We start from the raw sequence: 27667 nt of genomic DNA, 5'->3' as shown, positions 1-27667 counted from the left end.
TTACTTGCCCTCACTGGGTGACAGGGTATTTGGGTATTCCATGCCATCAGGGCTGAAACCTGGGAATTAGAAGTTTGTGGGCAAGCCTAGAGCATAGCCCTCAATGTTTCTCCAGGAAATGTGTCCAACCTGCAAAGAAACATCCAGAAACCAGTCATTTGTATGACATTTGTACCGGGAATAACCTTTTTCCTCTTACTTGTCTTGTTAATGGTTTCAAATTGCCATCTCCAGGTAAGGCTGATTTGAGTGCAAGTTGGAAGGTAATTTGAACTTTTTATCCTTGCTCTCACAGGAAGTGAACAGGCTTTTGAACACTCCAAAGCCTTCATATAATCAATAAAAGGAGCATTTTGCAGGCACACAGTCAGGATTTGAATCACAAATCCTGACCCTTAGCTGACCTATAATTCTAGATTGTTCTTGATCTAAGTCTCACTTTCATTTACTTATTTAGTTAGTTAGTTAGTTAGTTTTTTGATGGTACTGGGCTTTGAGCTCAGAGCGTCAAGCTTGCTAGGCAGGTCTTCTACCTCGAGTCACTCTGTCAGGGTGTGTGTATTTTCAGATAAGGTCAGGGTGTGTGTGTGTGTGTGTGTGTGTGTGTGTGGTGTGTGTGTGTGTGTGTGTGTGTGTGTGTGTGTGTGTGTGTGTGTGTATTTTCAGATAAGGTCTCACGGTGTGTGTGTGTATGTGTGTGTGTGTGTGTGTGTATTTTCAGATAAGGTCTCACGAACTATATGCCGGAGATGGAGGGTGTGTGTGTGTGTGTGTGTGTGTGTGTGTGTGTATTTTCAGATAAGGTCTCACGAACTATATGCCGGAGATGGCCTCGAACCTCAATCCTCCAGATTTCTGCCTTCTGAGTAACTAGGATTGCAGGCGTGAGCCACCGGCATTTGGCCACTTTTCTTGTAATACTTTCTTTTCACAAAAATGTGATGGGAAAGAAATTGTGCATTTTGAGACCACTTAAGCCTTATATAAATCTGTTATTCCTGTGATCTTTACACTGGTTGTTGGCTTCAGAAAAGTAAAAAGTAATTTCTTATCAGTAAAAGGTTGGGAACCAAAAATCTAATTGTCAAGACTCTGAGAGGGCCTGAGTTTAGTCCCAAGAGGTCAGGGGTACTGGACCAGCCTGGGGCCCAGGTGCCCGGCTAAAGTGCATGCTTTCCTTCTGGTCAAACGTCACAATCTACAAACCCCAGTACAGACTAAATGAAAGAAGGCACCCCGAAACACGAAGTGAAAAAGGAGATGCAGGGAGGTGGGGGGCCGAAGGACCACGCGTCTGATATATCGAAAGGACAACAGACTGCGGAAGCTCGCGGTCCTGAGCGAGAGTGGGGCGAACGAAAGGGCCAAGTCAGAGGAATTTCGGTTCTCAAACCTAGACTTAGGGCCTTGACTTTAGTTCCGCTCGCAAACGCAGGGCACCTCGCCCCGCCTAGCGGGTAACTAGATTGTACCATTGTGTCTTTATAGGGGTAGTCATGGGCCGGGGACTAATCATGTAGAGTCAACAGGTGTTAGTCATAAGAAAAAAATTACTATATATATTATTAATTAAGTTTTTAGTTAGCTTGTTTTCCTTTAGTCTGCTTGTACCCTCTAAACGCGCTAAAATTGTAGAAATCCTGTTCTTACACCCCCATTCGTTTTTCAATTTGGTACACTCCGCCGCGGTACGTAGGCGGGGAGGCGTACATAAACCTCGACGCAGGAGGCGGGGCTGTTCAGTCCTCGAGGCGTCGGTGCTCTGCGGTGTCGGAATCTTGTTGCTTGTCGGCCTGTGCGCGCGTGCGCGGACATGGCCTCAAACGGTATGTAAAGGCGCGAGGCGGCAGAGGCCTGTGGATTCGGGACCTCGTTTCCTTCCTGCCGTGCTTTTGATTTTCGGTGGGCCCAGGGTGGCGATCGTCTGTAGGATCTTCTTGCCCTGCCGTGGCGGGAAGGCGGAGAGAGTGGAAGGGGGAGGTCGGTGTCGCCATTTTGTTTCGCTCCTCTGGCGCCTCGCGTGGCCCTTAAAGTGTTCATTCCACAGTCTTATTTAACTTGAGCCTCGAGTATTGGGAGGGGCGATTTTTAGTGGTTTGAAGCGGTACGAGGTGGAAGGCCCCGTTCCCCCAACCCTTCCCCCATCCCCCCGTTCGGCCGCTTTGTCGCAGTGCTGCATCCGGGCACTCGGGGCGCGCACGCGCCCTGCTGGCCCCTCCTCCCCTCGTTGCACGGATCCCCTTCCCCGCCTCGAGTTGGCCCGGGTTTTTGTCGCGAGACCCTACGCGGAGGACTCGGCCGCGCTTCTGTGGTGTGGGCCTCACCCCCGGGTCCCTAGGGAAGGGGCGGGACCGTCCTGTTCCCGCCTTGTTTGCCACGCGGCGGGGGCGGAGGCGGAATCAGGTCCGCGCGCCCGCTTAACGGGTGGGGAGACTCGGGGGCCCAGCTTGAGGGTTTCCCGCCTAAGTTTCGTTTTTCCGAGGTAGGAACCCAAAGGATTGCCGCTCCCAGGCCACACCCTCGGTCGCTTATTTTCCCGTTTCCTGCGGGAAGCGCTCGTTTCCTGTACTGAGAGGTGCAGGTCTTTAAAGTGATTTAAAAGTGCTTTCTGCTTGTGGTTTGGTACGTCTGCCCTCAGCCCTGAAGAAGACAGGGTAGAGGAGAAAACTGAGTCATTTCCAGCCACTGGTCAGGGGACGCGAGTCCCGGTTGACTTTTTGCCTCTTGAGGCTAGCCAGTTGTCTTCGTCTTGCGGCTAGAGGACCTCATTGTCTAGGTTGCCTGGCTTTGCACTAGAACTCTGTTTTGGCTCTTTGTTCCGCGTTGGTGACAACGGCTTTTTTTTTCTCTCGGCATTTTTATTCTTTGGGAGTCCTGTTGAAAGACAGCCATTCTGAACACTGCTGCCTTGGGCTTCAGTTCAAACCGGAGCCACTTGGTAGCACTGACTGTGGGCGAGCTACTGTATCTTGAGTTCCGGTGATAATACTTTTTCCCATACAGTGGGTGTGAAAATCAAATGTGGCACACGCCCGGGGAGGCTGAGGTAGGAGGATCGGAAGTTTGAGGTCAACCTGGGCTATGTAGCAAACTCTTTCTCGAAAAGAAGGTAAATTTAGAGCAGTTGCTGACAGGAGTTAAGATAACAGATAATTGTAGCTATCCATGGGAAATCCTTGGTTTTTCTCTTAGTTAAAGACAGGTTGGAGTTCCAGCTCAGTGGCAGCTTTCTTACCGCAGGCTCGGTTGGATCCTCAACGACTAAAAACCCTCAGCGACTTACTGGTCTCTAGAATTTGTGCTTTCTTTCATTGTAAGAAAACTTGACTGTTGTCATCTTGCTCTTCTCAACTTATAGGGGGGGATTGATACTGTTTTTTTGTAATAAAGTTGTGATTTTTTTTTTTTTTCCAAGCACAAATGCCCAGTGCTGAGGAATTAGCTTTATTCTTAGAGTGACAGGGGAAAGTAACGAGATTGTGTTTTTCTTTTGCAGACTATACCCAACAAGCAACCCAAAGGTGAGTGTCATTTCTGGGCTTCCAGAGGGCAAAGGTGGTCAGGGTAACTTTAGTGTTCTCTCATTTTGTGTTCGTTTTCTGTGTGAGGTAACTTTTCGTGGTTGTCTTGTTTTTCCTTTTCTCTAGCTATGGGGCCTACCCCACTCAGCCTGGACAAGGCTACTCCCAGCAGAGCAGTCAGCCTTATGGACAGCAGAGTTACAGTGGTTATGGCCAGTCAACAGATTCAGGGTATGGCCAGAGCAGCTATGGATCTTCTTATGGACAGACTCAGAACAGTGAGTTCCTCTTACTGGGCCATCCTGCCTCTGTCTGCTCTTTTTGAATGTTTTCTGAATGTTGAAATGTTGAAACACCCATATTTTCTACTATATCTCTAATTTAAGACTCTGTAGTTAATCTTTTCAAGCAAAAGTGCTTATTGGTTTGTAATTGTTCTTTTTCATGTTCTTTACTTTTTATTTTCTTATTTATGTTGGACTTTTTCCTATAAATCTTCTTGGCATGAAAAGAGGGTATGTTCCCTAAAGAGAGAACCAGTTTTACTTGGAGGAAATGCTTTGCTTGGAAATGTTTGAAGTCAGGTTACCCATACATCATGTGAGAGATACATGAGGAGGTGGAATTTGCCCTAAGATCAGGAAGTATAAATACTGTGGGTTCCCTTGTATATACTGTACACATATAAGCATATTAAAATGTAGTTAATGACAAAGGGATCTTTGGGTTGTGATTAGGGTCCTGGAGACTGGTTTTGGGAGAGGTGGAATGAAATTAGAACTGTTCTAAAGACCTTAGGGTTGAAAAGAACAGTAACTTTGACAATGAGTTGGAAGACTTAATAGCAGTTTCTGGGTTGAACATTAGTAGGAAGTACAATGTTTTCTTAACACATTGCCTGTCTTTTTCTTCATAGCTTTTGTGACTCCCTTTGTTTTTTTTTTTTTTTTCCCGTTTATTTATATGTGCATACAATGTTTGGGTCATTTCTCCCCGCTACCCTCTCCCTTTGTTTTCTTTGTAGCAGGCTATAGCACTCAGTCAGCTCCCCAGGGATATGGCACCACTGGAAGCTATGGCAGTAGCCAGAGTTCCCAGTCATCTTATGGGCAGCAGTCCTCCTACCCTGGCTATGGCCAGCAGCCAGCTCCCAGTAGCACTTCAGGAAGGTAAGGTGTTGTGGGAGATGAGGGTTGAATTGATGGGTCTGTGTTGTGTAAAGAGAATGGGATGGCCTAAAAGTGAGAGGGATAATTATTGGGTGTGCTGGGAATGATTCTGGTTTTCTTCATTTTCTCTTTAGTTATGGTGGCAGTTCTCAGAGCAGCAGCTATGGGCAGCCCCAGAGTGGGGGCTATGGCCAACAGTCCGGCTATGGTGGACAGCAGCAAAGCTACGGACAACAGCAAAGCTCCTATAATCCCCCCCAGGGCTATGGACAGCAGAACCAGTACAACAGTAGCAGTGCAGGTAGTGGAGGAGGTGGTGGAGGTGAGAAGGTGTTTTCAGCTTTTGTCTCCTACTTATTTTCTGTAAGGGTTTGTGCTCTCGCCCTTAGAATAGTTGCTGTCTTGTCTTAGCTTGCTTTTTTATTGGTTTTATTTGTTTTCTGGTACTATTGACTTTTTGTGCTACTTCATGCTCTATTCCCCTCCCTCCCCCCATTGGGGATGGCTGAGGATTAAACTCAGGACTTTGTGTCTACCACTAGGTTACATCCTGAAACCCCCCCCCCCCTTAAAAAAAAACTCTTTCTTTCCTTACAGGCAGCTATGGCCAAGATCAGTCTTCCATGAGTGGTGGCGGTGGTGGTTATGGCAATCAGGACCAGAGTGGTGGCGGCAGTGGCTACGGGGGAGGCCAGCAGGATCGTGGGGGCCGTGGCAGGGGCGGTGGTGGTGGTTACAACCGAAGCAGTGGTGGCTATGAACCCAGAGGTCGTGGAGGTGGCCGTGGAGGCAGAGGCGGCATGGGGTAGGTGTTTTGTGAGCCAGGGAGTATCTCGGGTGAGGAGTGTGGAGGGTTGCATGAATCCCCTGAAGCCAGTCCCTTAGTGCATGGTTAGTATCCTTGTTCTCTGGGGGTTTGTAAGGGTTTCGATTTGTGGGCAGTGACTGTTTTCTTTGTACATCCCTATTTTTTGTGAGAACTTGGGAGCCTAAGTTTCCATCCATACCTGTGTAGAGATTTGAGTATTGACACTTTCTATTCTAAAGAAAAAGAAGAGAAATGTAGACACGTATGGATTGGAGTCATTGATGTCCTAGTCAAGAAACATGGCAGTAACTTTCTCTGCAAGGGAAACTGATGATCCCATTCCTGGGAAATAGTAGGGAAACTTGTTCTGTGTATTCCCATGTGTCCTAAGGGAGTTGGTATTTGTTAACCTGACTTCAGCTTCCAGGAATTGGCTACTTAGCTTTCCCGTATTCTGTAGTCACTTGAATCCACGAACTTGACTTTTACTAATTTGACTGACATTTTGTGTGTGACTTGGTTTATGGGGTCAACTGACTGAAGTGTACAGACCTTTGGGGCAAAATGTGCTTGACAGTGGTATTCCACCTATTTGTTCCACTGTCCACCTTCCCTGGTTAGTTAAAAAAACATCAGCTTGTCCAACTGGATGATCTTTTCCTAACCTTCCCATTGAAATTGAAGTAAAACCTTAGATTTGATGTTAAAACATTCGTCAAATCTGTTGTAAATGATTTGAAGGACCCTACTCTGTCTCCTTGAAAAAAGGGGAGAAGTGTCCGTGGTTCTCCTTTTTTGGCAAAAAAAGTAGGATTTTAAAATGTTACATGGTAAGTATTAGTGGTGGGTGGGGGCAATCTCAAGAAGACATACAAAAATAAGGAAAACTCTGTTGTGTGCGTGTGTTTAATGCAAAAGTTTAAAAAGAAAAACAACTGTTATGTTGACTGTTAACTTGCTCTGCATTTTATGTGCCACAGGTATGAAAGGTGACATTGCAAAATACTCCGCTCTTCTCACAGTGTAGAAGGGGTGACCCCGGGGGTGGGGAGGTGATCAAAAACAGCTCAGTAGTTAGGACAGGGCTTAGCTAAGTTTGTCTTGCTTTAAGGGGAAGTTGCCTTTGGTTTTGACTTTTTATGGATTGGGGTTGGGTCTGCTTGCTGCTTTCAAAGCAAAACCACAAAAATGTGTTCAGGGTTACCCCAGCCTGGTGTGAAATGTCTTCTGGGTAAATTTGGGGTAGTTTTTAAATCAACTACTGGGTTGTCAGCCACTTACGACAAGAGGAAAAAACATCTGCTACATCGGAAGAACGACCAAAGAAAATGGGTCTTTTTTTCTAGAGGAAATAGATACATAACCTTTTAAAAGCAAAATCCTTAACTGTGTCTGAGAAATTGCACACGTGTGTGTGACATGCTCAAAGGTCAGACAAGGGGTGGTCAGGAAGGGATGTATTTTAGTAGCCACTTGTATCTTTTTCCCAAAACACCTACCTATGTTTGGGACATGTTTAAAAACAAAAAACAAAAAACACCCTTTTGTAGCCGTTGGAAGCTTCATGTCCTTTCTTCTAACTTGTCTTCTCCAGCGGAAGTGACCGTGGTGGCTTCAATAAATTTGGTGGTAAGTGAAGAGTTTCCAAAATTCCCAACTCCCAGCAATGCTTTGTCTGATTGTTCATTTGCAGATGTCTTAGTGTGTTAAGTGTCAAAGGTTTTTGAAGTGTCCATAACCACCTCCAGAAGGGGGTGGGGTAGAATGCCACCTGCTGCCAGATGTGAGCTAACATGGAGGCAGGTAGGGTAAGCTTGTCAGTCATCTACCAAATTGGTTTGACCCAGGTTAATAGAGGTGTATAGTAGGCCTCTTGATGAGGATTTTGCCACACCTGGCACTTAGTGACCACCATCATGAGCAACTGGAGAGTATGCTGAAACATGTGGTGCCAACTTGGCTTTAGGATCCTTTTGATCAGTGTGTCCAAGGCTAGTGTGTATGTATGTGTGTGTAACAACCTCCAAGTGTTTTAATTCTGGGAGAGGGACATGAAATACTGCCCTACCCCAAAGGATGGTGATGTTGGTTTACATTTTACATTAAGTACTGAGTGGCGTCAATGCATTTCTACATACGTACTTAACTCAGACGGGCAAGTAGATTCTAGCTCTGGGAAGGAAGGTGTGGACTACTTCAAGAAAGGTTGGGAGCATGTGTGGCTCAAGGGAAATAACCAGGTCTTAAACAGCACAAACTGAATTCATGGAAAAATGGCAAATTTGAGAAGTCTCCCAGTAAGCTGGAACTTTTCTGGTTTGGTTAACTAACAAAAGGTTTCATGATTTGTTTCAACATTTAAAGCCAAAGGCTTGGGTTCATGACTTAGGTGTTATTGTGTATGGGTAAAATATTTATATATGACGAATTCAGAAACATTGGTCAAAGATGGTCTCTGGAAAAAAAAATAGAGGCTGCATTATGGAAATAAGATTTCTGGTCTGTTCCCTGGGACATGCTTTAAAAATAAAATAGCTATTATGTATGTTTTTTATTTTTATGTGGCTTTGGGGAAACTTAACATGGTTTTAAGAATGGTTTCTAAAGATGAAATTAAAAATTGTTCTACAAGGGATAAGTGTCTTTGGTGCTAAAAAGTTTGGAGAAACTGGATGGATTCGCATCACATTGCTGGTGGTGAGCCCATGTCTCTCTGGGATGAGAGAACAGGGCCAAGCTATGAGTTGGTTTGTTAACTTAAATGGGTCATCCCCATCCCTACCATCTGTGCTGAGGACATTTCCCAGCCTGAGCTGGGGGGAGGCAGCATTTTCTGAAGTGTGGCGTTGTCCCTGTGGGGACTCAAAGTTACAGATCTTTAAGAAAGGAACCTGTGTCTCCCCCAGACCTGCCTAGGATTTTCTTCTCTGGGCAGGTCCAGGACAGGGTTTGGAGTGAGGCTGGGAGTACTTACCTGATATCTTGCAGGAATTTATTTGATGTTAATTTTTTTCCTTGGCTGTCCTTTCCTGTTGACTAACAACTCCTTTTCTTTGTTTTTGTTTTTTGTTTTTGTTCTTTTTTTTTTTTCATGTCACTTAAGGCCCTCGGGATCAAGGATCACGGCATGATTCTGGTGAGTCTGCTGTTGGCATGAAAGTGGCTAAAGCGGTATCTAGACAACCTAGATGTTCTTTGAAACAAACCAAAAAGAGCAGGGATAGAGAAATTAAAGGAATTGAGGTGTTCTTACCATTAGCAGTGGTTTACAGTTGAATAGATTTTAGAAATATTTGTTAAATAACTGGGTTCTTTTCCCTGCTAGGGATGAACCTAAGAATCTGTTTTCAAGTCCCATGTAATGCTGTTCGTTTAAAGCATTGTTTTTTAAAAAATGCAAAACCATGTCCAAATTGGTAAACAAAACCAGTGAATGAAAGACTTGATTGTATAATACGTAAAGGGAAGCATTTAGTGAATCATTTTTAATTGTGTAGGTGTTCAGTATATTAAATTTTAATGTAAAATAGGTTTCTTATTTAAGTTGGTAAACATTAGTGTACCTTGTTAATAATTTTGGGTGATTAACTCCTGAGCCCTGGTTTCTTTTTTAAGTTTTTTTTACTGTTGTGCTGGGGGTGCATTGTGACTTTGTGAGCCCTGTTTTCTGTACTGGGATTTATTTAATATATTTGAAGGGTAGTTAAACCAAAAATTGATGAATATGGCTGGTATATGACTACTCAGATACTAAAATAGAAGGTGTGTGTATTTACTTTATCTAACTTGAATCCAAAATGATACTGATCGCTTGACTGAAGTCCCTTAAAGGTCTCCCCTTGACATCTTTAATGTTAGATTGATGTCACTTGTTTCACCTATACCTTTTTTCCCCTCACTTTGCTCTTCAAATTCTCATTTCTTTTTGTGTTCAACAAGCAGAACAGGATAATTCAGACAACAACACCATCTTTGTGCAAGGCCTGGGCGAGAATGTTACAATTGAATCTGTGGCTGACTACTTCAAGCAGATTGGTATTATTAAGGTACTTGTGGAGCACAGTGGGTGCTTCCTGTCAGTATTGCAGATTTCTAGGTTTCACATGTTAGTAAGTTAGTGTTGCCTGAAGTAAAAACCAAGTCTTGATGGTTACTGCCAGCTTAATTTGTTGACTGAAGACTGTTAGCTGTTAATATTTACTGAAAGAAAATACATACATAAAAGTGTAAAAGGAATGTTCAAAGACACGGTGTAGACTGCTTTAATTTATGTTACATGAGAGATAGGAAGAAGTTAACCTAGAAGAGGGGAGCTGAAGTTTGGGAATGATAAGCCTCAAGAGGAAGATGGAAGGTGGTGGTATAGTCAGCTTTCCCTGTCCATAGGTTCTACATTGGTAGATTGAGCCAACATCAAGTATTTGGAAAAATGTATCTGTACTGAATTTGTCCAGACTCATCATCACTCCCAAACAATACAGTATTACAACTGTTTAGCATTTGTATTGTGTTTAAAATTGGGTGGGGATATAGTATAAGTGCTAGGCAAGTATGAGGCCTTGGGTTTAATTACCAGTACTGTGAAAGAAAATAGTAATCTGGAGATTTGTATGTGTGTGTGTGTACGCATGCATACGCGCTGAGGATTGAACCTTTGGCTTTGCACATAGCTAGCCAAGCACTCTACTACCTAGTAACATCCCCAGCCTTTTAGAGATTTAAAGTGAACATAGGAGAGTGTATATATATTATGTGTAATAGCAGGCCTTTTTGTATAAGGGACTTTAATTATAAGTTGATGGGGTGGGAATCTTAGAAAGAGACCAAGGAATGAATGCACTGTGTTTTCTAAAATTGAGCCCTCATTTTGTTTTCTTTAGACAAATAAGAAAACTGGACAGCCCATGATTAACTTGTACACAGACAGGGAAACGGGCAAGCTGAAGGGAGAGGCAACGGTCTCCTTTGATGACCCACCTTCTGCTAAAGCAGCTATTGACTGGTTTGATGGTACGTATGAGAAATCTTGGGGAGGTAGGGATGGGGTAGGCAAGTACTTAAGCAGGCTATGTTTTGAGAGTTTGAGGCTTTTAGCACTACTTTTTTCTGGAATTTCCGTGTAGTCTCATTTTTGCTTATGGCATTAGATCATAAACTGTTCCAGGAAGGCAGTCTTCTCTTAAATTATGCCAAGTGTTTTTGGGTCTATAAGTCTTAAATCAAGTGTCTTTGTGTGTGTGTAGTTGGGAACTGAATTCAGGTACATCTTAGGCCAGCACATTGTCACTGAGTTGCATCCCCAGCCTAAAAGTCTCCATTTAAATCTCAATTTTCTTCAGGTAAAGAATTCTCTGGGAATCCTATCAAGGTCTCATTTGCAACTCGCCGAGCAGACTTCAATCGGGGTGGTGGCAATGGTCGTGGAGGACGAGGGCGAGGAGGTGAGGAGCTCCTTACTACTTCTGGTATAAAGATGTGATGGGGACAGCAGGTGATGACAAGAGTTTGCACGGAAAGATCACTTGAAAGGGAACCAGACTGACTCATTCCTGTATGTTTACTAGGCCCCATGGGCCGTGGAGGTTATGGAGGAGGTGGCAGTGGTGGTGGTGGCCGAGGAGGATTCCCCAGTGGAGGTGGTGGTGGTGGAGGACAGCAGCGAGCAGGGGACTGGAAGTGTCCTAATCCGTGAGTGAAATTTATCTTTTGATATTAGGGGAGAGTTGTGAGGGTGTTTTTTAAACTAATGAATGTCAAGACCACATTTACTGAGGGACATTTTAGTTGAGAATTTACTTAGTAAGGTTGGTGTATAGCAATCCCTCTTCCCCCTGGGGGATGCTGTTTTTCCAAGACCCCCAATGGATTCCTTAAACTGGATAGTACAGAACCCTATGTATTTTTTGAACACAAATCCTTCAGTACTGACTGAGACACTGGATCTGGTAACTGAGATTTACTAAGTGGATAGTATATACACTGTGGCTATGCTGGACAAAGTGTTGGCAAGGTGAAGTGAAACAGATTCCATCATGCTACTCAGAATTGTGTTGAATGTAGGTTATTTCTATAGGTGATCAATATAAATTGTTTACTATATATTCTAGAGTTTTCTATTTTCAAACTGGTTGAGCTGTAGGAAACTAAAACCATGGAGAAGGGAGGATGATCATAATGGGAAAAAGGTAACAGACTAGGTTCAGTAGTCGTCACAGTTTGTTTTGATTCTTTTTCTGAGAAGTAAGCCTTTGGAGTCTGTTGTGAGTTGTAGGTCTTGCCTATTCTTCCAAACTAACTGTCTTCTGCTCCCTTAGTACATGTGAGAACATGAACTTCTCTTGGAGAAATGAATGCAACCAGTGTAAGGCCCCTAAACCAGATGGCCCCGGAGGGGGACCAGGAGGCTCTCATATGGGTAAGAAAGGCAGAGCTGGTAGTAAGAATCAAAAATTTCCTTCTGCAGGGTGGGTAAGGGGAAGATAAAGAAGTTGAAGATGTATAATTTCTTTTGTCCTAGGGGGTAACTATGGAGATGATCGTCGTGGTGGCAGAGGAGGCTATGATCGGGGTGGCTACCGAGGCCGAGGCGGGGACCGAGGGGGCTTCCGAGGGGGCCGGGGTGGTGGGGACAGAGGTGGCTTTGGCCCTGGCAAGATGGATTCCAGGTGAGTAAAACTAAATCAAAAAGTAGAGCAATTGGACAGAGGTCATGAGATAACAAAGTTTTTTTTGGGAAGAGAAAGTGGTTTCTTAGGAAGGAGCTGATAACGGTAACCTTATTAGGGTGGGAAGGAGGGAGGAAAGGAAATAGGGAGAACCAGTCTTTAAATCTACCCTACTTAACAGAGATAAGACATTTGTTTGGGTAGGAGGGATGGGTAGATGTGGGGATATGGGATATGGGGTGGATGGAGAGGCTGGCAACTCAAACCTAATGGATTTTTTTTTTTTTTTTTTTTGCAGAGGTGAGCACAGACAGGATCGCAGGGAGAGGCCGTATTAGCCTGACTCCTGAAGTTCTGGAACAGCTTTTCTTCCTGAACCCAGTGTTACCCTTGTTATTTTGTAACCTTTCAATTCCTGATCACCCATGGATTTTTTTTTTTTTGTGTTGGACTATGTAATTGTAACAATACTTCTGGTTCCCATTAAAAACCATTGTTTTAGTTAAAATTTGTTCCTCCCCCCGCCCCAAGAGGATTGATGTTTTGGTCAGGAATGTGGATAGTTCTGAGATCATCCTGTGGAGCAGGAATTGAAGTAAAGTGATCTTGATTGGGGGGGGGGTGGGGGAGAGGATAAAGTGATACCCTTGAGTAGGTGTGGCAGGTTTCTTTCTTCCTTTTTTTTTTTTTTCTCCTTTCTTGAGATGGGGTCTTGCAACATAGTCCAGGTTAGTCTCAACGTCTAAATCCTACCTCAGCCTCCCAAGTGCTGGGGTTACAGATAGTCACCACCATGTTCAGTACTAAGAAGGGGGTGATTAAAATTGTAGCTTGCAAACGTGCTTGCGACCTGTAGTGGGGATGTGCTTTACTTTTTTGAAGTTCTCTTTTTTTTTCTGGTGCTGGGAGTTGGATTCAGCCTTGTGTATACTAGGAATGTGCCTGTTAGGTGTCTCTGTTTGTGCTGAGGTATGTTCTAGGGAAGAGTTAACCATTTAAACGGTTCGGCCTCTTTCCTCTCCCTGCAGGAGTTGGGAGTATCCTTAGTTCTGTTTTGACTTGGTTCATTGGACTTGGTACAGGTGAGGGACCATGATGTGGCAGTACAGTAAGCCCACCCTATTCATGGGCTTACTACTACATGGGTTTTGATTAAGAATCCCCCCCCCAATTTGTAAAACCAAAATCTTAATTTCTGTTTGTGCATTATGCAGCTTGGTTTAACATAGAGACTTCAGTCAGTCCTGCATTATTGTCTGTGTTTAAAAATCATTGTGTGATCTGAGTGTTTACCTGCCCTGCTTTTGTGAGAATATGTCTCCCAAAAAAAGCAAATGATTTTCAAAATGTGTTCCATGCAGAATGGGCACATAATGTACTTGAGTGATAAATTTGTTGAAAGGTGGTATGTTGAGTGGTGTTACGGGAAAAATCAGTATCTGGAAAATTTTAGATAAAGAACATGAAATAAGAGCTAGCCTTGTGGTAAGTATTAATGTATGCTTTTTTTTTTTTTTTTTTGGTGGCTATACAGGGGCAGGCATTCTAACTTGAGCTATGGCCTCAGTCCTCACAACAGTCATTTTTGTACAGTAATAAAACCTAAAACCTAAAACCTGCTTCATACAGTTGCGAGTTATAGTCAGATCTACTGTACACAAGGTATAGGTAAATTTGAGTAGTATTAGAGTATTCATGTTTTCTACTCAAAATGGTTTTGGAACCAAATAGCCAACGGTGCCACAGTGTTCCTGTCTCTGCTGCTTTCCTTTCTTTTTTTTTTGTGGTACTGGGAATTGAATCCAGGGCCTTGGATATGTACTAGGCAAGTATACCACTTGCTCCAGACCCCCTACCTTTCCCCTTTTTTCTTTTTAAATTTTGGTTTTCAAGATAGGACTGGGAATGTAGGTTGGTGGTAGATCACTTGCCTAGCATGCACAAAGTCGTTTCTGTGTTTGACCCCCAAGACTACACATTACTAAGAAAGGCAGGAGAGCAATGCAAAGATAGGGTCTTGCTAACTTTACCTGCCTGGCCTCAAACTTGAGATCCTCCTGTCTGCACCCCCTGAATAGCTGGGGTTACAAAGTGTACTGCTACACTAAGCTTCTGTTTCTTTCATTTGTATTTATTTGGTTTGAGTAGCCTGATGGATGTCCTGTTTTTTTTTTTTTTTTTTTTTTTGGGTGGGGGACAATACTGGTGCTGGCTAGGTAGACCCCACTATTACTTAAGCCACTCTTGTCAGTCCTGATGAATGTCTCTCAAAGATGTTTACTATTGCTACTTTACTAGGTTTGGTTGTGGTTCTCTGATCACTACTACTAGAACTAGAGAGGTTGAGTCTCTTTGTAAGACTACAGGTTTTGGGGACTCTTAGTGTCAAGTTCTCATGTCCTTCAAAAGACTTAGTGATTGACCTTGCCCTTAATAAAAGGAAAGTAGGGTCCCAGGAATGTAGATGGAGCTTTTGGGGGAGATTTTCTAGGAGAATGGATGGAAAGAACTAATAGTGAAGAGAATGTTGGTGTTCGAGAAGTTGATTCTGGTTTCAGGCATCAGTGAGGCCCAGTGGGATTTGAATCTTCGGCTCTTTCCTCTTTACATTCCCTGGTAAATAGCCAGGCTAGTAACAGCCAATTGTGTCTCTTAATTAAGCATTTTAAGTTAGTGTATTTAAAAGAATACGTTACTACTGAGGACCTTTTTTTTTTTTTTTTTTTGGGTACTGGGGTTTAAACTCAGCCTCAGGCTTGCTAGCAGGTGTTCTACCACTTGATCCACTCCACCAGCCATTTCTGGTTTCAAACTGATCCTCCTGATTTCTGCCTCATGAAGTAGGATTACAGGTGTGAGGTACTGGTGCCTAGCATTACTAAATTATTGAAAACAGTTTGCATTCTTGATGTACTAGGTGTTCCTCTTTTGTGCATTGAGATTGTAATTGGGACAAACTGGGAAGAAGCCTACAGGTAGGTTGTGGGTGGAGAAAGGTGTGCTGCAGGTTGTTTTAGTTGCTGGTTAGCCTCTTCAGCTTTCCCCAACACATGCAAGGGCTGCTTGAGTTTCAGTAACTTGAGTATAATGCTGGGGTTGTTAGTAAAAGAGTGGATTGACCAAGAGTTCTAAGGTCTAGGATCCAGCCCCTGAGATTTGACACACTGATCGTACCTTTGGGCATGTTTTTTCAGACTATAGTCTTGTTTGACAAAAAGTTTTATCTTTACAGTGCTTGCCTAGAGCCATACCCTGGGGTTCAGTCCCCAGTATCATACACACAAAACACTAACTTTTAATTGACCAATTATATATTGTGTTCAGTGTGATATTTTGACTCAGTTGGGCTAGTTAACATCCCATTGCCTCATATAGTTTGTGGTGAGAACATTCAAAATCCACTCTTACGCCAGTCATAACTTGTAATCTCAGCTACTAGGGAAGTGAGGTAGAAGGATCTCCGTTTGAGGTCAACCTAGTCAAAGCAAGACCATATCTGAAACTAAAAAAGCAAAAGAACTTGGCGTATGTCAAGTGGTGGTTTGCCTAGCAAGTGTGAGGCTCTTGAGTTCAGTCCGAATACTGGATGGGAGAGAGGAATCCTCTCTTACCAATTGTGAAATGTATAATTCATTATTTTATGGTGTAGGGAATTCAACCGGGACCTCAGGCATGCCAAGCACAGGTCTAGCATTTAGCTATACCATCAGCCTTATAATCTATTAACGATAGTTACCTTACTGTGCAGTATATCACCAACACTGGTTCCTCCTCTCCTCAATGAACTCTTTACCCTTTGACCAACAAACAACCCTTTCCCTCTCCCCCAGCCTCATTCTACTTCAGTTCTTTCACCTTTTTAAGATGCATATACATGAGATCATACACAAAATGACAATTTCTTTTTTTTTAGGACTGAACAGATTTCATTGTGTATATACCAGATTCAAAACCACATTCACCTATTGTCATTTTTGTTTCCATATTTCAGCTATTAATGCAAAGAATATGGGAGTGCAGACATTTCTTTTGACATTCTGAGTTCCAAGTCTTTTGAATACCTACGCAGAAGTGGTATTGCTGGAATGTGTGGTACTTCTAGTTTTTTGTCTTACATAACGACTAAAATCTACGTTCCAACAACGTTAGGGATTCTTTTATCCGTATAACACTTGTTACCTTAGATGCTTTTTTTGTGGTACTGGGGTTTGAACTCAGGGCCTGCACCTTGTAGTCACTCCACCAGCCCTTTTTTCTGATAGTTTTTTTGAGATAGGGTCTCGAGCTGTTTGCTGGTGCTGGATTTGAGCCTAGAGCCTCCTGATCTCTGTCTCTCGAGTAAGCTAGGATTATAGGTGTGAGCCACTGGTGCCCAGCCCTTAGATCTTAATAAATGCTAGTTTTACAAGTGTGAGTTTTTTTTTTCCTTTTAAAATAGACTGCCTTGATCTGTAGCCCAGGCTGACCTCAAATTTTCTGCTTCAGCCTCCTTCCTATATGCTGTGTGATTAAGACATGTAACCATGCTGGGTAATACTTCTTATCCTTAACCAGCTACCAGGGGGTCTGAAACCAGACCTCATTTCCTATACTAGTCTGCAAGGAAACGCAGTACTCAGGTGTGGGGTCCTTCAGCCATCGTTCTTCCCCAGTAGTCTCTTTATAACTCTCCCTTTGGATCCTCAGTACTTAGAAAGCCTCTTTCCCTTCATCTTTTTAAACTATCTTGAAATGATTTTAGACTTAAGAGTTTCTGCAAGTTACATTGTTTATCTCCCTCTGTAAATGTAGTCCTCATGACACTGGCATAGAAACAGTATAGTCAAGTTTATCTTGATTATCACCTAGGGCCTTTTTGGTGGTCGGCACAGTTTTGAGTCTAAAATTCCTAGTATTTGTTGGGTTGGGAAGAAATAATTCCTTGGTTGATAGTTCTCTCACGTCTCATCAGATTGTGGTGGTATCCTGAATTTTGGGGCTGTAGGTGCCAGGGAAAGGGCTCTGTTAACTGTGGGACAGTTGAGAATAATGAGGTTGGGGCTGAAGGTGGGGAAGGAGCTTTATGCTATTGGGTTGAGGATTTGGGATGTGCTATGCCACCTCAAAGAGTGCTAGTCCTGTAGTGGGGGACCAAAGTAGACATCTTAAGTGGCAGGCAGGTCTAGGGTGAGGTGGAGGGCATGAGAGCAAACTTTGAAGGGAGCAGCAACTATTTTCCGGGCTGCCACCAAGAGGTGGCAGTGTTGCACAGTTGGCAGATTCTGTAGCTGTTCAGTGCAGTGATTTTAGGGCTTTTCTGCAACCCAGTCAGAGTAGGAACCTGGCTGTCACATCCTAGGCTGGACACTTTTTTTTTTGCTTGTTTTGATTTTCCCAAACCAAAAGGAAAAGCTGGCCCATTCTGTTTACTGTGCCTGAGTAAAAACTAAAATGCATGTCTCCAGACATGTGGGAAGGCCACTGAAAATCTGTCAGTTGGAGAAAGTTAGAGCCAAGTCTTCTTTTCTAAGTTAAATACACAGGTTGAGTATCTTAACCAAAACACCTACAAACAAATATTTTGGATTTCAGGTTATTGTCAGGTTTTAGAATATTTACATATACAACATGAGGTATCTTGGGGATGGGACTCAGGTTTAAACATGACATTCACTAATGTTTCATATATATATTTCACATACAATCTGAAGGTAATTTCCTACAGTAATTTTTAGTGTGCCTCTAGTTTGTGACCTGTGAGGTCAGGTGTTGAATTTCCCACTTGTGAATCATGTTAGTACTAACAAAAGTTCCGAACTTTGGAGCATTTTGAATTTTTGGAGTAGGGATGTACTCTGTGTGTTTGTGTGTGTGTGTGTATGTAAAGATGTAGATAAATGCATGTAAAATGTAGATTCTAAGCTCTTGTGGTGCTAATGCTGTTGGTTCAGTAGCCCTTTTAGAGTGATGCTAGAGAGTATGTTAGCTCAATTCCTGCTTATTCTCTCCACTTTCTCCCTGAAGGGGATCTTGGTTTTGTGCAAAACTTTATACATAAATAGTGTCGTCTAGGAGCTAAGAAGAAAGAAGACTATGTCCTGCATTTGGGTTCTTGTTGCTGGCACTAAACCTAGCTAGTGCTGGCTTCTATTTTGCTTGTTCTAAGTTTTCTGACTCTTGATGGAAGATTTGAACAAGGAATGTTTGTTGTTAGTTACTATGGTGGCATACACCTGTGATCTCAGCACTCAAGAAGGCTAAGGCAGGAAGATGACATATTTGAATCTTAGCCTTGGGCTACATAGTGAGACCCTGCCTCAAAAATTGTTTTAGATGTTTTTTTTTCCCTCTGGGTTTTAAAATTTTTGTTGGAGAGATCTGGGGCATCATGTAGGGAGTTTTCACCACAGTTAGGGATGTGGGAAATACCTGTCTGGCTCCAGTGAGAATTGGGTCTGCCTGAGAGGTGTTTACTGGAGGGAGTTGTTGACATACAGGTGTATTTGCTATGTGCCAGTTGCTGGTAGGTGAAGGGCTGTGTCCTGTTCCCACTTTGCAGAGGAGGAGTTGAGTCACCAACTGGCTAGTGTGAGGTGGAGCTGGAATTTGAATTTTTTTTGGTGGTGGTGGGGGAGTTTCAGTACTGGGTTTGAACTCAAGACCTTGCACTTGCTAGGCATGCTCTCAGCCACATGAACTCATTTCTTTGTCCCACTTGATCAGTACCTTCACCCCCCACCCCCAACTGAGGTTTGAACTTAATTGTCTTGTGCTTGTTAGGCAGGTACTATACACCTTGAGACTTGCCTCCACACTTGAGATTTTTATCCTTTGTAGAACTTTTGCTTTTAACCATTGTTGTGACAAAAATCTGAGACTTCAGGTAGAAATGAGTTAGCCCACCCCCAGAGAAAAGTGAGCTCCCAAGAAATTTTTTATCTTGGTTTTTTGACTCAGGGTCTTACTGTGTGTAACCCAGGTTGGCTTCAAACTATCACAGCCCCTGGCTATACTTAGGGAAGCTATTTCTTAAAACGATGTTGGTTTAGGATTGCACTGGTGTTTGTAGCTACTTAAGGATAGCTGTAGCTACTTAAGAATAGTTGGGCTGGCAGAGTGGCTCAAGTTGTAAAAGTCATGCCTAGCAAGCATGAGACCCTGAGTTCAAATCCCAGTGCTGCCAGAAAAAAAAAAAGGATAGCTGTTGTACAGGGAAATGTCACCTATGGCCCCATCTCATGAGAACCATTAGGTTCCTGTGAAGATTTTGTTTTGGTGGTACTGGGGCTTGGACTGAGGGCCTCAAGCTTGCTGGGCAGGAGCTCTTCCACTTTAGCCACACCCCCTAGCCAGTTTTGCTTTTACTTTTGAAATAGGAGTCTTGTTTTATGCTAGGGCCAGCCTGAACTTTGATTCTCTTATTTATGCTTCCTGTGTAGCTGGGCTGACAGACTTGTACCACCACATCCAGCTGTTGGTTGAGATACGGTCTCAATAACTTACCTCAGGCTAGCCTCAACCATGGTCCACCCAATCTCTGCAAGTAGCTGCGATTACAGGTGTGAGCCACTGTGTCTGGTAGTCCTGTGAAACTTTCAAAAACTTTTAAAAGGCATTTGTATAGAGGTTGAAAAAAAGGTCTTAACTGAAGCTTGGTCTAATGGAGGGGCCCTATATAAACAAGACTATGACAATGGTTTGGTTTGCCCCAGAGACACTGTATGGAATGTACCATCTGAGCCAGAGAAAGGCATACCTTTGAGCATGCTGGGATGGGTAGGAAATTCCTTGGCTGTCCAGAACTAAAGGACTTTGGCATGTGTGATGATGAGTGCTTGGAGCTGGGTGTGAGCAAATAGTATTGGTGGGAGAAGGCTATGTAAGGAGAGGGGTGGGAGAAGAGGTTGGATGGGATTAAGAGTTAGGCTGGAAGAAGTTTAGGTGTGTACCTGTATGACAGTCCTTTCCCACCATCAGTTTCAGTTACTCAGGCTCTTGTAGGTAGACTAGAGACAGGGCCAGTTAGGAGGCCTGTTGGAGGTAAGAGGTTAGAACTAAGCCTGGTGGGGGTAGTAAAGTTGGGAAATGGTTGTCTGTGGATTAGGCTCCAGGTTCTTAGCGTATCCTGGGTAGGTAGTACCTGCTGGTTGCTTTGCAAATCTTCATTCCCCTTTAAAGGCCAGAAAGGGATGGGTACAAAGTGTGCTTAGGATATAGCTTTAGCCTTCACAGAGACTCCTTAATACTGTTATCCTGGAGAAAAATACTTGTGTTCCCTTTTATAGGCAAAAATGGCATCAAGAGAAGAATTAGCTACCACAACTTACTTTTTGAAAGTTTCCTTTTGTGGTTGACATGTTTTCTGTGCAAAGTGTAACCTATAACCCTTTCCAGTTATGGGGTCCAGGGATGGGGTGGACCAGAGGGAACACAGAGGTCTGCTAGTTCCTGTGCTAGAAACAATCACAGAATTCTATTTGGTGGCTTGTTCTGTTTTATGTTTGGATGATGCTAATTTCTCTTCCCTAAAATAGCTGTAATTCAGGAGTTTTCCCCCCTGTGGAAAAGGTGAAAGGTGTAGGGTCTATTATGTAAATGCCTTAGACAAGTCTGGTTCCCCACTGTTCCAGGCCCTTTTGCAGAGTCTCCTGTTTTAACTCTACCCTGGCCATGGGGGTATTATGTATAATTTCAAGGGTAGACTCTGGGATAAGATGGGAAGAGCCACCATATGGTAACCAGAAAGCATTTGAGGAGCCTAATAGCCTAGGAACAGTGATGTCAGAGCATCACTTGAGCCTGTGTGCATTTTTGGTTCAGAGTTGGAACTCAGGCCTTGTGCATGCCAACCACATACTTTGCCTCACACTGAGCTACCTCCCAGTCTGCACCCCAGCTCGTGCCTCCACATGCCAGCAGGGCGTAGGAGAAACAAGTACAAGCTATTTTTTCATATATTGTATATAAAAAGAAACATGGGTTAAGTGGGGTTGCCAGTAGTGGACCAGTGGGCTGTTGCTGGGGAAGACGCCTCAGCTCTTCTCCAGGTCCTCCACCAGGAAGGGCTGGGTGTCCCTCAAGGCCTGGAGGAGCAGGTCCTTGCAGGCCTGGTTCCAGGAGGGTGTGAAGCTGAAGAGCTTTCTCATCTTGGTTGGGTTGGTGCTCTCTGCCCGCACTGCCTGGTACTGCTCCTCCGACACGACCCTGTCCTCATACAGCGCGTCCAGAACCCCCTCCACGTCTGTGACCCTGGAGATGAGTGCTCTCCGGTGCTGGTCCACGAAGTGTATGGCTGGGGGTGGGAGGAAGAGATGAGCGGCAGCTGGGGTGGGCACTGGGCCTGCCCTACTCAACCCTGTTTTGGAAATTTTGTGCAGCTGAGGGTGGGGCAGCTCCCCAGGAGGATTCCAGGTAATAATGAGAGGGGTGGGTAGGCTTGTCTAGCGTGGCCATGGGACAACAGTCTGCAGGGGTATGGTGCGGGGGGCTGGAGAGGGTCCTGTGTGTGGCTTCACCTGACTTGGGTGCTTCTCTTGACTTGGCTGCTGTCTGAAGAGGGGCCTTGATTTCAGCAGGTTTAGCTCCGCTGGCTGTAAAGAAATGAGCCAAACTAAAGAAGTGGGGGCCCCTAAATTCGGGGCCGAGCAGGAAGTGCCTTTCCCAGCAGAGGAGCCTTATTTTCAGGGCAGGAGGAACTGAAAGCAGAAACGCTTTCTCAGTAGGGTGGGGAGGTTGCGGGGGAAGGTAGGTGAGGGGACATGGGCGGCTCACCCGTGAGCTTGACCTCCAGCAGCTCCGCCATCTCCTGCATGCCTATGTCTCGCAGCACGGTGGCCGTGAGCTCCGAGCCATAGGCCTCCAGGTAAAAGCTGACAATCTTGTCGGTGAGGTCTAAGGCGTCCATGGGCAGCAGCATCCCCCTGGGGATGCGACCGTAGCCGTCACGCAGTGGCACATACAGCAGCTTCATCTTGAACTTCTTAAGCTCGTCAGCGGTCAGGTTTTCCAGTGCCTCCAGGATGGCGTCGCGCCCCGACCCCATGGCTCTGGCGTACGCCTCCGCCAGAGCCTCTCACCCAGGCTGCCTTCTGCAGATGGACAGGGAAGTCTGCGAGTCTGCTTCTGGGCGGGACCTGGGGCTCTCCTCCCCCTAACTCCGGTCCCGCCCCTAGGCTGTCCTGGTTCCCGCCTACCAAGGCCGTGGGGGAAGCCAGGATGGTGTTCTCCAGCAGGTTTGGGAGGTAGAGCTGGGAGAGGGATTCCTGAGTGGTGCCTGCCCCCAGTACTCTGGCACAGGGTCAGGAACCAGCTCTTGCTCACACCGAGTTCATTGCAGCACAGGCTTAGGATCTTGAGAATTGTAGAATTTCCACGTTTTGCTGGGCCTTAGGATCCTCTCACATGTCATAGGATTTTAGAATCATAACTAGAACCACAAAGCTCCCCAAATTTTATTTTATTAAAAAAAAAGTAACTATGTATGTATCTTTCTATGTAAATCAGGGATAATGACACTCAGCCACCTACTAAATATTCCCTGTTTTGTCCCATCTTCCAGCCCTACTTCATGACAAGCTAGGTGGCTGGATCTTGTATACCCCTAGGAGCTAAGTTTGGAGGGCACAGTGGGTAGGAGTCAACGGGATAGTTGCATCAGCCTCCCAAAACCTTACCAAATGCTTCTGGGGAAGCCAGGATTTGACCCCAGGAGCTGAATTTCTTGGGAAGTGACTAGTTAAGAAAATCTGCCAGCAGAGTAGCTCAAACGAGCATGTCGGGAACTGGAAACTTGCTTTAAAACAAACTCTTCAGTAAGGCAGTTCCTAAGCTGGGTGTGGTGGCACATGCCTGCTAAGGTAGGAGGATCACAAGTTCAAAGCCAGCCTGGGGACACTCTTTAAAAAACAACAAAATACAGTAGCTGAAGGTCCATAGACCTAAAGCCACACGATCTTTCGTTTGAATTCTGGCTCTACTTCCTTGGTAGGTTGTCTTAGTCCATTTGGTGCTACTATGACAATGCAAGAGACTAGTTAATTTATAAAGAAAAGAACTTTATTTGGCTTATGGTTCTGGAGGCTGGGAAGTCCAAGATTGAGGGACCTCAATGGGGACCTTCTCAGTGTGTCATTACATAGCAAGGTGGAAGAGAGGGCAAAAAAGCATACACACCAGAGGGGGCTGGACTCACCTTTTTTTTTCTTTGTGGTGCTGAGGATCAAATCCAGAGCCTTATGCATGCTAGGCAAGTGCTCTACCATCTACCTAATCACCTCTTAAATGTTCTTCCCCTTAACACTGTTGATTTGGTGATCAAATTTCTGAAACGTGAGTTACAGCAGTGGATATTGGCCTTTATTGTCCCCTCTCACCTGGGTTGGAACAATCATCTTTCTAGTGATACAACCCTGACATATACATTTATTCATTTATGGCGTAGCCACCCCACTAAAAGGAGAGCTGCATGGGGTTCAGGGATCACTGTGGAATCCCTGGCATCAAGACAGTATCTGGCACTCAGTAGGTGCTCAGCACATACTTGCTGAGTGAAGGGATGAATGAGGCTGTAATGTTTGCTGCCCATTGCAGTTCAGGAGCTTCATGCAGGGTCTCGGGGCCCTGTTTTCCATCCCACACAAGCTGGGCTAAGCTACATGTCAACATCCTTACCACAATGGCACTTGTGGTGCATGCACTTTATTATTCTAGCTCCTCCATGGTCCTTGTCCTGGAATCTCCAATTCATTTTTTGCACTGTGGCCAGAGGATCTATATTCCTAACCCACCACTGGTCTTGCTCCTTGTATGCTCTTGTGACTCCCAGCTCTTCGGCATGGCTTTCAGATATCCTTGTTACCTGCTCAGCTGCTCCTCCACCTTGGTGGCCTTTGGACCTTGTGGGGCACCTGTTCTCCTTGTGGCTTGCTTCCCTCCTGAGCTACTTGGTGAGTTCCTGCCTGTCCTCTGCCCTTATCAGGAATAACTTTTCTAAGTAATAATAAATCATCAAACTCTGGGCTGCCGTCCTTCACATGCATTACCTCTAAGCCTTTCACCAGTCTCTGAGAGAGGGAAAGGTAACCCCGTGGAAAAACATGAAGAGAGGTGGGAGATTAACAAGCTTGTTCAAGGTCATGTCACTGAGATAAGATAGCTTATCAGTCTAATTTCTGCTCTTAGTTTTTGGTGGTGCTGGGATTGAATTGAAGGCCTCAAGCATTCGTCTGAATAGCTTCTGAGCCTATCCAGTCTATTCTTCCCTGTTGTTTTTCCTCTCCTGTGCACAGTTCTCTGGTTGTGTCTCTGGGATAGCCCTGAGATGCTTCTACCACGTCTCTTTATAATATAAGTGTGTCTATTTACTAGACTTCTCCCAGACTGAGAGCTTTTTTTTTGGCGGTACTGGAGTTTGAACTCAGGGCCTCACACTTGCCTAAGTTTGAACTCAGGCACTTTACCACTTGAGTCACTCCACCAGCCTTGTTTTGTATTGGGTATTTTCAAGGTAGGGTCTTGTGAATAAATTTTCCCAGGGTTGGCTTTGAAGTCAATCCTCCTGATCCTGAGTAGCTAGGATTACAGGTGTGAGCCACCAGTGCTGGGCCAGAAACCAGGTCTTGACTCTATCTGGTCCACAGTACCCAGCACAAACTCAGTCTCAAGAAGTCTTCATAGAATGATGAAAGAATCCTAGAATCTAGAACTAAAGAAATCTCTTTTCACGTTTTGTACAATCTTAGAAGCTTTTGATGTTTGATTCATGGAAGTTTAGAAATGATTGTCTACACCCAGCACAACAATTAAGAAAAAAAAATGATTGTCTAAAGCTGGGTGCTGATGGTTCATGCCTGTAATCAGAGCTACTCAAGAGGCAGAGATTGGGAGGATCAAAATTTGAAGCCAGCCCCGGGCAAGAAGTTCAAGAGACCCAATCTCAAAAATACCCAATACAAAAATGGCTGGCAGAGTGGCTCAAGTGGCAGAGTGCCTGCCTAGAAAGCTTGAGGCCCTGAGTTCAAACCCCAGTACAAAGAAAAAAAAGAAATGATTGCATCATTTTAGAAATGATGGCAGGGATCCCCTGTGCCATGTGACTTCTGTCTCATTCCCCACTCAGTAAAGAAACTTTTGTTTCTTATCACAATTGAAAGTGTCGCTCCTACAGCAGTTTTAGGCTGCAAATTCTGAACTCAGAAGGGAACAAAGTTTTTGGAGCCTATTTTATTTGAAAAGGATCCATTGGGTCTACTTAATGCCCAATCTCCACTGTAATTATATGTATGTGTGTTTTGGTGAGACTGGGGTTTGAATTTAGGGCTTCAGCACTTGCAAAGCAGCTGCTCTACCACTTGAGCCACAACTCCGGTTCATTTTACTCTGGTTATTTTGTTTTGTTCTAGTCTTGTTATTTTGGAGATGGGGTATGGTGAGCTATTTGCCTGGGATGGCCTTTAACTGTGATCCTCCTGATTTTAGCCTCCCAAGTAGTTAGCATTACAGGCATGAGCCACCGGTGCCTGGCTAGGCCTCCATTTTTTTAATCTTAAACTATTTTCTAGGCTCTGTGCTAAGCATTTGACCTTCATAATCTTGATTAACTCTCCCAACAACCTCATGAGATATGTGTATTTTCCTCACAGTGAATAAAACAGGTTTTCAGAAATTAGCTGGGAAGCCTATACTGCTGGTAAGTGCTGAAACACAGACTGAATCTCTCCCTGTCCATGTCTCCTAGGCCCCTATGCCAACCAACATCCTCAAGTGAAAGTTCCACTCTCTGCTCTCAAAAATTGACAAATAATGTTCGGACAGATTATGTGTACAGGAAATACATGCCCAGGAGGCAGGTGTTGCAATCACGGTAGTGATGATACGAACTTCCTCCTATGTGCAGAATGCTCTAGAACTTGCAAGTAGCATATTCAGTAGATGTGGAATAGTAGAAAAAGCAGGAGGGGTGTCAGACCCAGGCAGATTTGATTCCCAGGCCCTTTGTGTCAAAACCTCTCTCTGGGTCTGGATTTCGTGTCAATGATGTGCTCACCTCACCAACCCATAGGGAAATCAGTGCCTAGCTTAGGGTACCCCAAAAAGATAGAGGCAAAGCCTGCTGGCTCCTGGAGACCACCAGGGTGGTTTTCACTGGGTTGGGGAGAATGGGAGCCTTAGACTTTCTGGGAAGCCACCATACTTGCTTCTCCTTTGACACCCCCCCACCCCCCGCCTTTTTTCTGGATGAGGTGCTCAGAGCTCTGAGCTTTGACCCCTGGCAGAGAAGAACCTCCAGGTCTCAGCTCAGGCTCACCCTTTCCCCCCTGGACAAGAGCCAGCATGGTTGGTTGAGGTAAGATGCCTCCTGGGTGTGTCACCCCCTACTCAACAAAGTGACTGATTGCTGGGGCCAGAGTGCTGCTCTAAGAGCACAAATTGCCAGGACCCTGGCCATGTTAGCTAACCTCTCTGTGCCTTATGGCTGCCCTGTAAGATAGGAGGCCTAAATAAGGATTGTCAAGTGCTTGGAACAGGCCTGGTGCATAGTCTCTGAGGCTCATTTTCCCAATCTGTGGGGTGGAGATGATGCTATCAACCTTACAGGGCTGTAGGGAAGATTCATTGGAGCAATTAGTAATGATATTGATATCCAATATTTACTGAACATTTGCTGTGTTTCTGCAACTGTTCTGAAAGCTTTCTAAGAATTAACTTGTTGCTGGGAGTAGTGGAACACAGTTGTAATCCCAGCACTTGGGAAGCTGAGGCAGGAGGATTGAGAGTTAGAGGCCAACCTGGACTACAGAGTAAGACCCTGTCTCAAACACATAACAAAGAATAATTAACTTGGGCTGGTGGAATGGCTTAAGTGGTAGAGTGCCTGAGCAAGCCTGAGGCCCTGGGGTTCAATCCCCAGTACCACCGAAAAAAAAAAATTGTTGAATCTTCAAAATAACCTAATAGCCTTGGTGATAATCTGTATACAATTCTCATTTTAAGTTAATGGGAAAATCAGGTTAAGTGATTTGCCCAAGGTCACTTAACAAGGAAACAGCAGAGTCAGGATTTGAACATAGTAGTGGCTGTCAGTGCTTCCTATGCCCTTGGATGCTGGCATACTGTCCCTGTTTTATTCATCACATTATCCAGTTTAATCCTCATGACAACCCTCCAGGAATGGCATTATTATTCTACTTACCTTTATTTTGTAGCTGGAGTTGCTGAAGCCCAGAGAGGTTAGGTGAGTTTCCCAGGGGGCACTCAGCATGAGCTTTTGATGTCATATTGGGGCCTGGAATGCTTCCAGAGCAGCCCACCTGGAGGTTTCAGGTCTTTGTACATATCTGCAAGGAGCTCTGGCCTTTCCCAGCAGTTATTACTTCAGCTGTTGGGAAGCTCTCCCTTAGGACAAACTGAAATCTCCCAGCTGAGCACTATGGACCCCAGGGACCTTGTAGAGCTTGGTCTGAGGGTCAGCAACACTGGTCCTTCCCACTCCCCTAGACATAGCTTCTTGTTCCTTCTTGTCCTGCC

General features: G+C 44.6%; 2 protein-coding genes across 5 annotated transcripts; one reads left to right on the top strand and one right to left on the bottom strand.

The window, feature by feature from the left end:
• Nucleotides 1-1736: 1736 nt before the first annotated feature.
• Fus (FUS RNA binding protein) lies at nucleotides 1737-13412 on the top strand. 3 transcript variants are annotated; one of them, XM_074060063.1, is made up of 15 exons: nucleotides 1737-1826; nucleotides 3497-3521; nucleotides 3648-3799; nucleotides 4549-4690; nucleotides 4825-5012; nucleotides 5288-5495; nucleotides 7093-7127; nucleotides 8602-8634; nucleotides 9441-9544; nucleotides 10379-10508; nucleotides 10838-10939; nucleotides 11063-11186; nucleotides 11813-11913; nucleotides 12016-12163; nucleotides 12462-13412. In XM_074060063.1, exons 1-15 carry the CDS (start codon nucleotides 1814-1816, stop codon nucleotides 12499-12501), a joined length of 1545 nt encoding a protein of 514 aa, XP_073916164.1. In that variant the 5' UTR covers nucleotides 1737-1813; the 3' UTR covers nucleotides 12502-13412. The 3 variants fall into 3 exon arrangements, with proteins under 3 accessions (XP_073916164.1, XP_073916165.1, XP_073916163.1); XM_074060064.1 differs by having other exon boundaries at nucleotides 4546-4690; nucleotides 4825-4991; XM_074060062.1 differs by having other exon boundaries at nucleotides 4546-4690.
• Nucleotides 13413-21078: 7666 nt separating this feature from the next.
• Pycard (PYD and CARD domain containing) lies at nucleotides 21079-22274 on the bottom strand. Of its 2 annotated transcripts, XM_020158123.2 has the most exons (3): nucleotides 21914-22274; nucleotides 21658-21732; nucleotides 21079-21434 (listed from the first exon to the last, which is right to left on the bottom strand). In XM_020158123.2, the coding sequence occupies exons 1-3, from the start codon at nucleotides 22182-22184 to the stop codon at nucleotides 21175-21177; spliced, it is 606 nt and encodes a 201-aa protein (XP_020013712.1). In that variant the 5' UTR covers nucleotides 22185-22274; the 3' UTR covers nucleotides 21079-21174. The 2 variants fall into 2 exon arrangements, with proteins under 2 accessions (XP_020013712.1, XP_020013721.1); XM_020158132.2 differs by lacking the exon at nucleotides 21658-21732.
• Between the last annotated feature and the right edge of the window lie 5393 nt (nucleotides 22275-27667).

This window comes from Castor canadensis, chromosome 17, assembly GCF_047511655.1.
Source record: "Castor canadensis chromosome 17, mCasCan1.hap1v2, whole genome shotgun sequence".
In the NCBI taxonomy this organism is placed as follows: Eukaryota; Metazoa; Chordata; class Mammalia; order Rodentia; family Castoridae; genus Castor; species Castor canadensis.
Note: the sequence above shows the minus strand (reverse complement) of the source record. Positions and strands in the feature narration are given on the sequence as shown.